General features: G+C 39.9%; 1 protein-coding gene across 1 annotated transcript in view; it reads left to right on the top strand.

Moving 5' to 3' along the window:
* LOC147692454 (uncharacterized) overlaps nucleotides 1–13,124 on the top strand; it is a 175,976-nt gene that overhangs the window by 136,452 nt on the left and 26,400 nt on the right. The window contains exons 6-9 of the mRNA XM_086938656.1: nucleotides 5,592–5,702; nucleotides 7,053–7,163; nucleotides 7,474–7,572; nucleotides 9,883–9,975. Coding sequence (XP_086794782.1) covers nucleotides 5,592–5,702; nucleotides 7,053–7,163; nucleotides 7,474–7,572; nucleotides 9,883–9,975 — 414 coding nt within the window. The remainder of the gene's footprint in view (nucleotides 1–5,591; nucleotides 5,703–7,052; nucleotides 7,164–7,473; nucleotides 7,573–9,882; nucleotides 9,976–13,124) is intronic.

Below are 13,124 nucleotides of genomic sequence, written 5' to 3'. Positions count from 1 at the left end.
ACCATATCCTTTTTTGTGCTTTATATAGGGACCCGAGAAACCAGTTTATTAAACCTGTTTTATTATCACTTGGTTCCCGTTTTTATAAAGAAGGTTATGACCACCTACTGTCCCTTTCAACCCCAGTGATATGTAGGGCAGTACTTGGCTTTATTAGAGTGGCCCTTGCCATTAGAAACCGCTATTGAATGGTACTCCTTGTGGTGTCACTGATAAAAAGACCATTATGTGGATATGACAATTAAATTCTACATGCACTTTATAAAATACTGAAACAGTTAAATTGTTTATCCTTAAAAGTATCCTGATCCCAATATGTATTATGTACTGTGGAGTCCAAGATGAATTTTATGTCTTTTTAATATGTTAAATGGACCTTTTAAATATATGTATACTTTTATGATTCTATAGTATGAATCGAAATAAAGTTATTCTGATGATGATGACACGTGCAATAAGGTAGGGTGGATTAAAAATGTCAGGAATTTGGTGTCAGATATCGGGCTCAAGGGCCTTTGGGACAAGCAAAATCCCACCCTGCTACAAAAAGAGGTCCAGAAGCAATACTACTGGAATGGGTGGAGCAACATGAGCGTCCCAAGCATACTCTGGGGAAACTTACAGAGGAATTTTTGCTCCATAAACAGGTTAGATCATTGGAACCCGATCTACACATAATCCAGGTCCCCCAGGAAAGAACGCTATACATTCACTTCGGGTTTGTTGCCCTTCCTGTGGGCGAGGTTTCAGCTAAGTGGCACCCTAACTCTTCAAGTTTAAGCAATTGCCCCGGTTGCAACGCCCCAGTGAAGTCCATAGCCCATGTGCTGTTTGCATGTTCTGCTTATATGCAGCCCGACTGCGATGCACTTCGCATACTGAAGTCGGATGCCAGGCCCCTTTTTGCCTAAACCACATGTAGGGCATTAGAAAGAAGGCACTTATGAGATCATCTTAGTAATGACTAGGTTGACCCGTAGTTGGAGTTGCCTTTTGGGTCCCAGTGACTAAACTTAGGTTAACCCCACATGTTTTAGATGTTGCACAAGCACTTTATGGTAGATTGATTTCATAACCTGATTGCTAGGGTGGGACCTTAAGGTCAACCACGTGACATCCTCTGCTTGATGCTTTTACCATCCTTCACTAGTTTTTATATTCCACACTCGTTTTTAATGATTGAATCTTATTTTTAAATTCACGAAAGATTTTATGATGTATTACTCTCAACTGGCTACTGTCGAACAGATAAGGTATGCATTTGCTGGTTGTTACAGGGGTGTGCTTTTTTTTCTAACTGTTGTGAGTAGTTGAACTGAACAACCTATGCAATTTTGATCACATTGGTCTAACATGCTTTAGCCATGCAGGTAATTTGCTGTCAAATCAACATTTTGAGATATACATTTTTGCATGTCTATTGTGGGTTGTCTTGTTTGAATTCTTCTTCTTTTATATTTTTAACAATGTTTTACTATGTAAGTTGTGTGCAGCTTTTATGACTTGAACAGTCGAAATAAAGCTTAATGATGAATCATAACAACATCAACAATCAAGCTCCCTCCTTCACGTACTTACCACCACACTCATTCATGTGTGACAATTGAGATTAATCCAGGTGGCCCAAACCTATACCAATGCTTTGTGCGGCAGGTATCATTCATTTTTTATTGTTTATTGAATAGCAAAACAACTGTTGCTGTGCTTAATTCACAATTAGACAGACATCCCCACAATGTGGCAGACCGTCATAAGTGCCGGTGCTGGTATTAAGTGCAGGTACCGAGCACCCGAAACCACTGGCTCAAATTAAGCACTGGTTTCAACCTTGAAATTATTTAGGTCATTTCTCACCAGATTCAGCCAAAAGCGCTGAATTTAGTCCATTAAATCAATACTACAGACGATGTATTTTCAGAGAATAATAAGGGTCATCACTTCCATGCCTGCCCTTCAACATTTACTTGTATTAATTGACACAATTCCTGAGGTAACACCAGGTGAACCTGCAAATGCAATCTGATGAACTGCAAATCTACTTTCAGCTAGAAAAAAGGCTGATGAATCAGGCGGACACACATATAAGACAATGTGAGATGGCTTGCACTATATCTAACCACTGCCAATACCTCAGGGAAGCACTTCAACCCATCATTATTTTGCCCATCATGCCACCTCAGATTAGACACTGCCATGTGCAAGTCAGTTTTGACTCTGCTTAACTAGGAATAGTCCAGCCAAAACTGCCAATGCAGGTCCTCTCTGAACCAGAACTTAAGCAACCCAAGACCCTGTTTCACCCTGATTGGGGTTCCTCAGTGGGGTGCACGTTGATTCCAGTGGCTGAGTGAGAAAGCACCAATGTTCGGGCATACCCTCAGCCTCTAAGAGCGGAACATGAAACACACCATAGGTGATAGGAATATGCTTTCAGTAAGTCTTATCACTTGTAAATGCTCTTTTTTAAATTTCAGTCCATCGTTCCTGGATCCACATTGCCACCTCAGTTAAAACCGATATATCTGCAACTCAGTCTTCACCCAGCTCAAATAGGAACTGTCCAGCCCAAACTGGAAACCCAGGTCATTGCTGAACCACAAAACAAGCAACCCAAGACTGGTTTCACCCTGATTAGGACTCTTCAGTCATTGATTTCAGTGGGACAGCGAGTGAGGGACCCACGACTAGGTCTACCTTTGGCCACATAGGGCGATACATTATGATGGAAGGCTGCTTGCTATAAGTCTAACCACTGGCAATTGATTGGGTGGCATTTCAACCCATCGTTCCTTTGGCCACCATGCCACCTCAAATTTGACCCAGCCATATGCAAATCAGCCAAAATCAATAGGATCAATCCAGCTCGAACAGCCAATCTGGGTATACTCTGAACCAGAATATAACCAACCCAAGAACGGTTTTGACTTGATTGAGGCACTTGAGTGAGGTGTAGCTTGGGTCCATTGGCACAGTAAACATGAGCCACATCTAGGCATACCCATGGCCACTTAGAGCAGTACATTGAACACACAAAAGCTGATAGGAATATGCTTAATGTAAGTGTAACCACTTATAATAGCTCTGGTTAGCATTAAACTCCAAAATGTTTTTGTCCACCATGCCATCTCAGCTTAGACCCAGCCATATGCAAATCAGTCTTGACCAAGCTCCAATAGGAACCATTCAGTCCAAAGTGCTCAGCCAGGTCTTCTGATGACCAGAATTCAAGCAGCCCAAAACCGGTTTCACCCGAATTGGGGCTCTTCAAACCAGTGTAGCTGGGTTCCAGTGGACCAGAGAGCAAGGGACCCATATCTGTGCATACGCATGGCCACTTAGGGCAATACATCACACACATAAAAGGGGATCAAAGGGGATGTTTGCAATAAATCTGACCAATGGCAAATGATCGGGTAGTATTCCAAGCCTTCGTTCTTTTGCCCAAAATGCCCCCTCAGATTAGACCCAGCCATATTAAATCAGTCTTCACCCTGTTACAAAAGGAACAGTTTAGCCCAAATTCCCAAGGCAGGGACTCTCTGAACTACAACACAAGCAACCCAAGACTGGATTTGCCCTGATTTGGGCTGTTTATTCACATGTAGCTTGGTTCTAGTAGGACAGTGAGCAAGAGACCCGTGTCTGGACATACACTCAGCCAATTAGGGTGATACATGAAACACACAAACGGTGATGGGAGGATACTTGCTATGAGTCTTACCACTGACATTCACTCCAGTAGCATTCTAACCCATCCTACTTCTGCCCACCATGCCACCTCAGATTAGACCCAGCCATATGCAAATCTGTCTTAGTTTGATTTCTAGAAAGTGACTAGATATATGCACATCTGATGATAAATGTGTATGTCTGTTAATATCGCTGAGAAACGTGGCTAGTGTGTATCATTTATCTTGTGAAGTTCTAAGTTTTCTTGGATATTAGAAGCATACACTTACTACATGGAGTATGTTTCTTGTTACATTTCTTACACCCTTACCCCTTTGCCAACAGCTGTTCTCAACTCTTCAAGCAGTCCTGGCACCTTGTGGCAAACTTGGGTGACATTGTGTAAGGAAAGGCAAAAATCGGAATGCCTGTCATGCTTCTGTGAACTTCTTTTTGGTGCTGAGTCTTCTTACGACTGGCAGGGAGCATGGGTTTTTTCATTGAATCTTTTTAACATGTGACCTGCTCCTTCTTGCACCTGTTACCATCAGTGGTAATTGTAAAAAGCTTTAGAATCTACTGAAGGTTCTGCACTTATAGGGGTCATTTAATGACAAATGATTTGAAAAGATCAAAGAATACCAAAATTCTCTAAATAGGGACAACAGGGCATTATATATAGAGAAATCTAGATGGGTAACAGGAAATGATGGGGGTGTTTTTCACAGAGGGGTTCTGAGTGAAAACAACCAAACATCAAGAGTGCAGCTTTACTTGTCTATAGAGTCACTCAAAACTCCAAGGTGAAAAACAACCCTATAATTCGCCTCTTATCCATCTACAATTTTAGAATATGTATGGCCCCCAAATCATCGAAACCTGTTTTCACTTGCTATGTAGGAGAAGAGGATTAATGGATGAACCATAAATCACATGGCCTCTCTGACATGTCGAAAATATGCCTTTTCTTTCAGAAGCTATGCTCTGTGGTTTCCAGCACTGTTTTGACAGGCTCTTAGAGAGCCCTGCCAGAGCAGCCTAGAATTCCTTTGTAACGTAGCAACAGTGAGTAACAGTTTTTCAACAGTTTCTAGGTCAGAGCAGTGAGTTACTGTGTTTGAATCCTATTATTCATCTTAGCATTTCTCTAATAGAGCCACGCATCAAAAAGATTTCAGTAGCAATAGATTATAACCCGATGAAAAGGAAGTGCAAATTTCTCCATTAAAGAATTCTGTTGTTGAGAGTCTGCCCCCAGAATTAACTTAAGGTAACTATGGCAGAGATAATTATGATGGAACATACTTCAACAATGCAAGACATGGAAATGCAGGATTTATAGCTTACTCCACAAGTCTAAGGATTTCCCTTTAACATATAATTCTACATTTTTCCAATGTGTTGCTCTCTTATAAATATATTTTTACACAACTGTTTGCAAAACAAGGCACACATTCTTTCTCATACACTGGTGTCTCATGTCAAAATCTCTCCATTACCGAAGAAATGTAGATTCTGTTTGCACATGTATGTTACATGTATTTTAAAAAAAAATATGCATATTAATAGATTTTGAAAGAATTGCATGTGGAACATGACTAGACCATCTGACAATTAGTTCAGTGACACACCACTACAATTGAATTAACTGGATTAAAGGCTTTTTCACAAATATATTTGGGAAATATACATTTCTATGTACCTGACAGCAATTCAATATGTATTGGAAGACCACAAATTAAGCTTAAAATAAGTGTGAAGTAGGCTTAAAATTAAATGTAATCAATTTAAAGAGATGTACAGTACTCCAGTCTGAAAATTGTTTTGCCATACCATTTAATGTGAAGGAAAAGAAGTTTGGTATAGTTTTACATTTGCTCCAAACCAAGTGAAGGTTTGCTCATTTTCATTTTATTATTTAGGATTTCAAACAGTTGCTTGGCACAAGTTACCCAAAAATGTTGACTGAGAACCCTAGCATGAGCACGGGAAGTGCTCTTGCTGTCCGACCAACACACTGGCCGAACATTAAGGTAAGCAATTCATCCAATATTATGTATATTCTCTGAACATGAGTAGTGTCTCACTAAGACTAGACAACTCACTTGGACCTACGTGCATCTGCGGGCCCATGCACAATTAATTTGTGATAACCTACAAGCGAGTGCATGAGGAGGATCTACACAATGAGGGCCTGATTCATAAAGGTAAACTTAGACCTGACGTATAACCTTAGACCAAAGTCTAACTTTACAACTGAAGTCTAACTTTATGCTTGAAGTATAACTTTACACCTTAAGTCTAAGTTTAGACCTTAAGTCTAAGTTTAGACTTAAAGTCTAAGGGCCTGATTCACAAAAGGTAATGTTAGACCAAAAATCGAACTTTACTATTCATAAAAATAAGTTACTACTAGTAATTTTACTAGCACTAAACTTACCACTAGTAACTTTACTATGAGCAAGTTTACTAATAGTAACGTTACTAGTGGGAACTTACCTTTGAGAATACTGAAATGTAGTAAATTAGACTTTTGGTCTAATGAGACGTTTGGTCTAACTTTACCTTTGTGAATCGAGCTGGCAATGTGCATCTTTTAGTACCGTAGACCATAGATGTCAAAGTCACACATATGTCCAGATCATTCAGAGACCAAATACTAACACCTGGGCCCTTTAAATTCATGCAAACACAACATGTTTTTGCTCATGCAATGCTTTTCTAAACCTAAAATACGGTGCAAAAAACAGTATTGTTTGCATAATTAAGAATACATGAGATGTACATTTCTTTCTATAAATTGAAAAAGTCGTTTTCCCTCAATGATTTTTCAGACTTTTTTCAAAGTATGACATGAACCTTTACATGTTACAGATAGTCGTTTTGAATGTTCAAATTCTCTGAATTATTGTTTGTTCCAATACCAAATTGTTTAAAAGATTTATTCTACATTTTGACTTTTTTGAGGACAACACAGTACCAATTCATGGAACATGTGCCACAGTAGATATGTTTTTATCTTTTTTGTAACCTACAAAACGTTCATCCTAAATCAATCTCTTTCGGAAATCCAACAAATGCAAATTTCCTGGCCGGTGATGCAATTTTGAAAACCCATTTGAAGACAGATTTAAAATAAGGTCAAATGAGATCAAATACATTGGAGCAGTCAGTCTTTTATTTAAACCACTGCATGTGGTCTACAGATAAAAAGGTAGGGGCAGATTTACAAGCCCCTTGCACCACTTTTGCGTCACTTTTCCCATGTTGCAAGTGACGCAAAAGTGGCTCAAAGGGTTTGTAAATCTGCCCCGTAGTGTGGATTTTGGAATGTGTAGCATCAATACATAAACTCAGGTTTTTAATCTATTTCTATTATATAGGATTTCAAACTGGGGGCTGAGACAGCCAGTACAGCTCATTCATTATTCACGCCTAACATGAAAGGTGGAAGGGTCATCATTTTCCAACTCAAGCAGTGGTCATACACCCAGGTACAGAAGAAAACCTACTTTAGGTGTATTGTTGATTTACAATGGCTTCAATTCAATGGGTTTGCAATCAAATATATGTCTTGATTTCCTGATGATGCACTGCTTTAATATCATCTCATCCCAATTCTATAGATATTCTGACAACTTTCTAGAAGCATTTTGAACTTCAAAATAATTAAGTCTTCAGTTTGAAAAATATTGTAAATATTTAGTTGATGCACCCTTCCCTACAACCAAAAAAATAGACATAAGCTCTTTAGACAGTCATATACTTGAGATGATGATCAATTTACTTTGTTTCAATTTGCAGTTATGGGTATTTCTGAAAAATGTCTTTGACTTGTCATCACATTTTGACTGTTTACCCAGACCTAGCCGTGGACATAGACGCTCAACCTCAATGATACAGGTCAGTACTGAGAAGCTCTGCCATTTGTTCTATGAATAACGTGATTCACATGATATTATATAATTTCTGAAAAGCCCTGACTTTGTTTGTAACTAATGGCTAATTACAGTATCCATTGAGATCAGTGTGAAAGATGGTTAATGAGCAGGATTTATCCTGTAAAATCAACAATTTTCCATTTTGTACTTTCACTGACCCATTAGTCCACATGTGGGTAAAGTGTTTTGATAAGATCACACTTTATTTCAGAAAATGTTGTATCCAAATGTACAATTTTGGCATTTTCCTACTTGTATATGAGATCTTTAAATTCACACCTGCAAGCCATACTTGTGCTTCTGCATTTCTATTCTAAAACTACCTTAGTGTCTGTGCATCCGTCTCACAGTCTTTTACACAAATATAACCATAATATAGATGAGGTGTATAGTTTAGATATTTCTTTCTGTTATTTATAAAGTATATATGTTGTTTAATCAATGCATACCAAAGGTTTTACAAAATAGCACATTAACTCAACCATCCATCACAGAGTCATGAAGATTTTCTTTTAAAGTAATGTGAGTTTCCTTACCAAGCTGTTTAAACCATGTATTATGAGGTATCTTACTTTCATTTACACATTTTCATAAAACAAAATTGACAAGTTGGTATGGAATTAGTGAAACAGCAAACTTGTTTTACCTGTACAATGTAAAACTCTAGTAAAGTTAGGTCATTTTGAAGACTCATTTTAATATAGGTTTGATAAGGTCCACTATGGTCAATAGACTAGATATTGCTTGTCATTTAAACCTTTGTTACAGTTCAACAAAATAATATCCCTGTGGATTATAGAATGTGGAGCAAGAAATGTGAACACAGGTTTTTAAACCTATGTCAGTTTCATAGGATTTCAGCCTATGGGCTGTCAGTCAGCAGAGATCTTCTAACAGACCCACCTAAAATGTGTAGTTATTAAAAACAATTTCTATAGCCAATATAAAATGAACAGCTAATTTTCTACGATGATATTGCTTGCTAAGCAGCGAGTGGCAATGGCACTGGGTAGTTGCAAAGCACACCATTTCTAAGACTGGCTAAAGGATATCACACCTTGTGGAATGGGTTGTGACCCATGCTAACACCCTTCCCAAGGTGGCAAAACCAAAAAATGTCTTGGAACCCCTACGCTTTTATAAGCCAATCCTCAACACTGTGTAATGTGCTTCAATTTAATTGTTGGGAATTGAGTGATTAGTATAGTGGAAGATGCTGCTGTTATAGGTATTTATGAGTCGGTTAGCCCCCCTGCATTGCTCCAACCACAGTGTGTGATATTTCCCAGCTTATGGACAGGAGGGGTGATTTGGGGTTGGGTTTTATGATGTCCTTGCTGTGTCATTTTGTGGTTACAAAATGTGTTTCTTTTTCATTTCTTGGAGTGATGAATACACCTATTCCCTTTATATACTTACTGCTCTCTGCCTGTATATTTCATAAAATGTTATAACTAAAAATATTTTTCAAATGTCAGCTTTAGGAAAGGTCACTTCAGTTAGATTTTTGCTAACTGCGGAGGATGGCCACCTCTCTCGTGATACCAGACTCCCAAACACTTGTACACGACTGCTCTCACCACTGATTGACCATTCAGATGCCAGATCCCTGTTTTTTTAAAAACTTTTATGCCAAAGATTAATATATTAGTTTTATCTGAATTTATTCTTATCTTATTGAGATCCCAAGAAGAATGAAGCTCAGATACATTAATTACAATTCTAAACTGGTCTTGCCTAGCAGGACAATGTCTGCATTTTGAAGTGGAAAGAGCAGTAGTTGAAAAGTGTGTTTCCCAGATCTGCCACATAGAGTTTGAGTGGAAAATGTACCCATATTGCCAATATTTCAATCCCACATCAAGCCTCTAGTAGTATAGATTTTAGGACATGATTTTGCAGTGCTGCTAATTTAAATGTTAACCCTTTTCTGTTCATTCAGTGGAAATGTCTCTATTTTCAAATGTACACAGTCGCCAAAAGCCAAGCTACAGACACAACCAGTTTTTAGGCACATGTTTGGTGTTTTAATAGCTTTCATTAATTGATTTTGACAAATGAAATGCTGCTTGCTCTACTAATGATGCACTGTTTCAAAATATCATGTCAAGAAATGCTGAGCACTTTCTAAAATCTACATTTACATAGAAGTAATTGAGCCTGTTTCAGCATATTTATAGCTATGTTTTGTGTAAGAGAATAGTAGTAGTGTAGATTTTAAGTTGAGAAAGAAAACCATTGGCAACATATTTTACCTCTTTTCATCCTATAGGATTTTGAACTATGGACTGCCACAATTTGCAACAAGATGCATAAAAAGAGGTTTGAGGTCATCCCTGTTGTCTTACAGCTACCAGATATCCAGGTACAGTGACTTAGCCATGGAAACAGTTCTGTAAAGTTAAAACTTAGGGCCAGGTTTAGCAGTGGACAGTAATACACCAGCCAACAAGAAAAATATGCCCTTCCTTCATTCAGGTACATTATTGTGCAGTCAAAGGCATTGTTCCAGGCAGAGGAGTCATCACTAACTCCAAGATGGGGAAGACAAATGAGCAGCAATACAATTGCTGGAAATTGCATTGAGCGGACCCCCAATCTTAGACAGTGGTATGTCACCATGCCCAGTGGTGCCACTTAAACATACATTTTGAAAAAGCTTGGTCTGATAAAAAAGCACTAGATTCACCATTCTCTATGTGCAAATATACAGAAACTGAGGGTGTACCAATCACTCATTATTATAATATGTCACTATATAACATTAAACTGAATAACCTTTGATCATAATTGGAGCAGTGATACCATACATCATATTTTATAATTCCATTTTGGAGATACCATATATTGTTACTATTTGGGTCTTTATATTAGCCCAGAAGAAGTTTTTACAGAGATAAAGGAAAGATATGTGTTGGCATAAAACATGATGGAATAAAGCATAAAGTGATTGTAGAATTTATTTTAAACACAAGTGTTTATAGTTGGAATTCATCTATTGAGCGCACCACAGTTTATGATTCAATTCTCCCATGTGAACTATCATTGCCTGATACAGAAAATACTCAAAATGTACATATCTACATGGCCAGGATATTTTTAATGTGGGTACAGAGAATGTACCTCTTGTTGCAGGGTATAATTTTGGAGACCGCATTAGTGATGACAATTGCACCTTGCAGGAGAGGCAAGGTGGTATTGAATTCAGGGTTTTCAATAGAGACAGCTTCAACCATGCTGGAGGATGAGATGTTTGACTCACTAAGTAGACAACCTAGCAGTCTAACTGAGGACCTCTTAATGAGGCCTTACTGTTTGATCTTCTAAATCATTCAGATGGATGAGGTGCATTTTGAAAACTATGAAACATAATATTTAATTTATATCCTCAGACGGGCGTGGCCACGACCACCACCAAGATGTCCGCGTTCTTGTAAGGCTCTGGCACAGGCAGTCCGTCTTCAGCAGCAAACACCATTGTTAACTATGCACAACTGGTCACAGAATCCAGGAAAACCCTACATGGACCTCTGAGAAACAGCGGGATACAGTGAGACGACTCCCAGGGTTGAAAACACGGAGAAGGAGAGGGAGCCTCAGAGGCCCCATGGCGACAGTGACCATGGCCGAGCCTGAGGCCGGGACCGCTGGGTCCCACCAATGTGCACACCAGCTCCCCCTGGTCCCATTCCCCATCCTCGCCCAGCTGGTCACCACCCTCCCAGGGACATTCACCGAGGCTGCATCTGGAGCCCTTACAGGAACACAACCATCTCAGGCCTGCCTGTGAAGGAGGACGAACCTATGGGATGTGGACGCATTGATGTTAATCCTGTGCAGTTATGCTATAAATTGTCTTGCGCCATTGCACATGTCTCCAACCACACGTCACTACGACGACGCAACTGATATAGAATCAAAATATACCCTTAGGTAGCACTCCCCATGACAAGTCGAAGACAGTAGAACTTACGCTTATATACTGGAATATCCATGGCATTAACAACCCACGGAAGGGGAAGCAAGTGCTCTCCTACCTAGCTAAGCACAATGTTAAAATCACTCTGCTGCAGGAGACCCATCTGTCTCCATGCACTGATCCCCCTTTTGCCAATCAGTGGAAAATCATAGGTACTTCTCCTACTACAGTTCGTACTTCCTGGGGCACCTGCATACTGATCCACAAGAGTGTGCCATTTACCCTCACGGCTCAATACTCAGACCCCCAACGGCAGATATCAATATATCCAGGGTACATTGGCAGACCGAAGGATCCAAATAGTCAATATATAGGCCTCTCCAATGTTGATGACCCTGAATTTTTCTAGGAACTATATACTCGCCTAGAAATGACCACTGGATATTGGGAGGTGACCTGAACATGTTACACTGCCCACAGATAGATACAACCAGTACACAGCCAGTTCACAAGCTTCACACCTGGGAAGCATTCAGCCAACTTACTGATTTATATTCACTATTAGACACCTGGCGTACCCACTGCCGATGTACTCCTGGTTTCACATTCTACTCGTCCCCCCACGCTGTCTGGACTGGACTAGACTACTGGTTTCTTTCATCGCTTGTCCATCAAAGGCTCAGCAGGATCTCCGTCCTTCCCTGAAAACATTCTGGCTATAGCCCAGTCCTGTTATAAATGAGAATCCCATGAAGTTGCCCCATGGCCTTCAGCTGGAGATTCAGAGGAGAAGCCCTGCTAGAGCCTGTATTCCACAATGAACTACAGTCCTCTATTACAGAATATTTTGATTTAAACACCGTATCCGTATCCACACAAGTAACCCTGTGGTAAGCCTTCAAGGCCTATATCGGCTAAGTGTGCATTTCCGAACACACAGTCATACTATGTGATGTTCACACTCAAGTGCAGAAAACTGAGAAGGCATTTCATGTCACAGACCAGACAGTGGGGGAGGGGGATAAGGACCGGACACACCAACAAAATATCTTCGCTACGGAGTTCCAGGACTTGGCGGATAGGAAGATTTAATACATGGACAAACATGCTAGGGCACAACGTTATGGGGAGGGGGAGTGACCTGGTCGCACACTGGCGTGCTTATTACACCCAAACGGACAGCAGAACTACATAGCCAGGATATGCTCAGATATGGGAGCCGCTTTCACAGGCAGCGAAAACATCCTGCATGAATTCAAAACATACTATCAAAACCTCTACACCTCTAACGCCACTTACAATCCCACAGTGATGACCTCCTACCTCGAGGACTTAGCTATGGTTTGGCTGTCAAACGGGCAGCAGGAGTTCTTTAGTGAACCGTTGATGCTGGAACACAGAACACAAGCTATCACCGCCTTAGGTCCCTCCAAGGTGCCAGGCCTGGGAGGGCTGACTGGTACCTTTTATAAGACATTTAAAGAACTACTCGTCCCACAGCTCCTCGCGCTATATAACAAATCTTTAAGCACCGGCGAACTGCTGCTGACACTCCGAGAGGCAATTTTCATGATAATATTGAAACAAGGCAAAGA

This window comes from Lissotriton vulgaris, chromosome 9 (assembly GCF_964263255.1).
Source record: "Lissotriton vulgaris chromosome 9, aLisVul1.2, whole genome shotgun sequence".
Lineage (NCBI taxonomy): Eukaryota > Metazoa > Chordata > Amphibia > Caudata > Salamandridae > Lissotriton > Lissotriton vulgaris.
The sequence above is the reverse complement of the archived record's forward strand: the minus strand, read 5'-3'. Positions and strand labels throughout refer to the sequence as shown.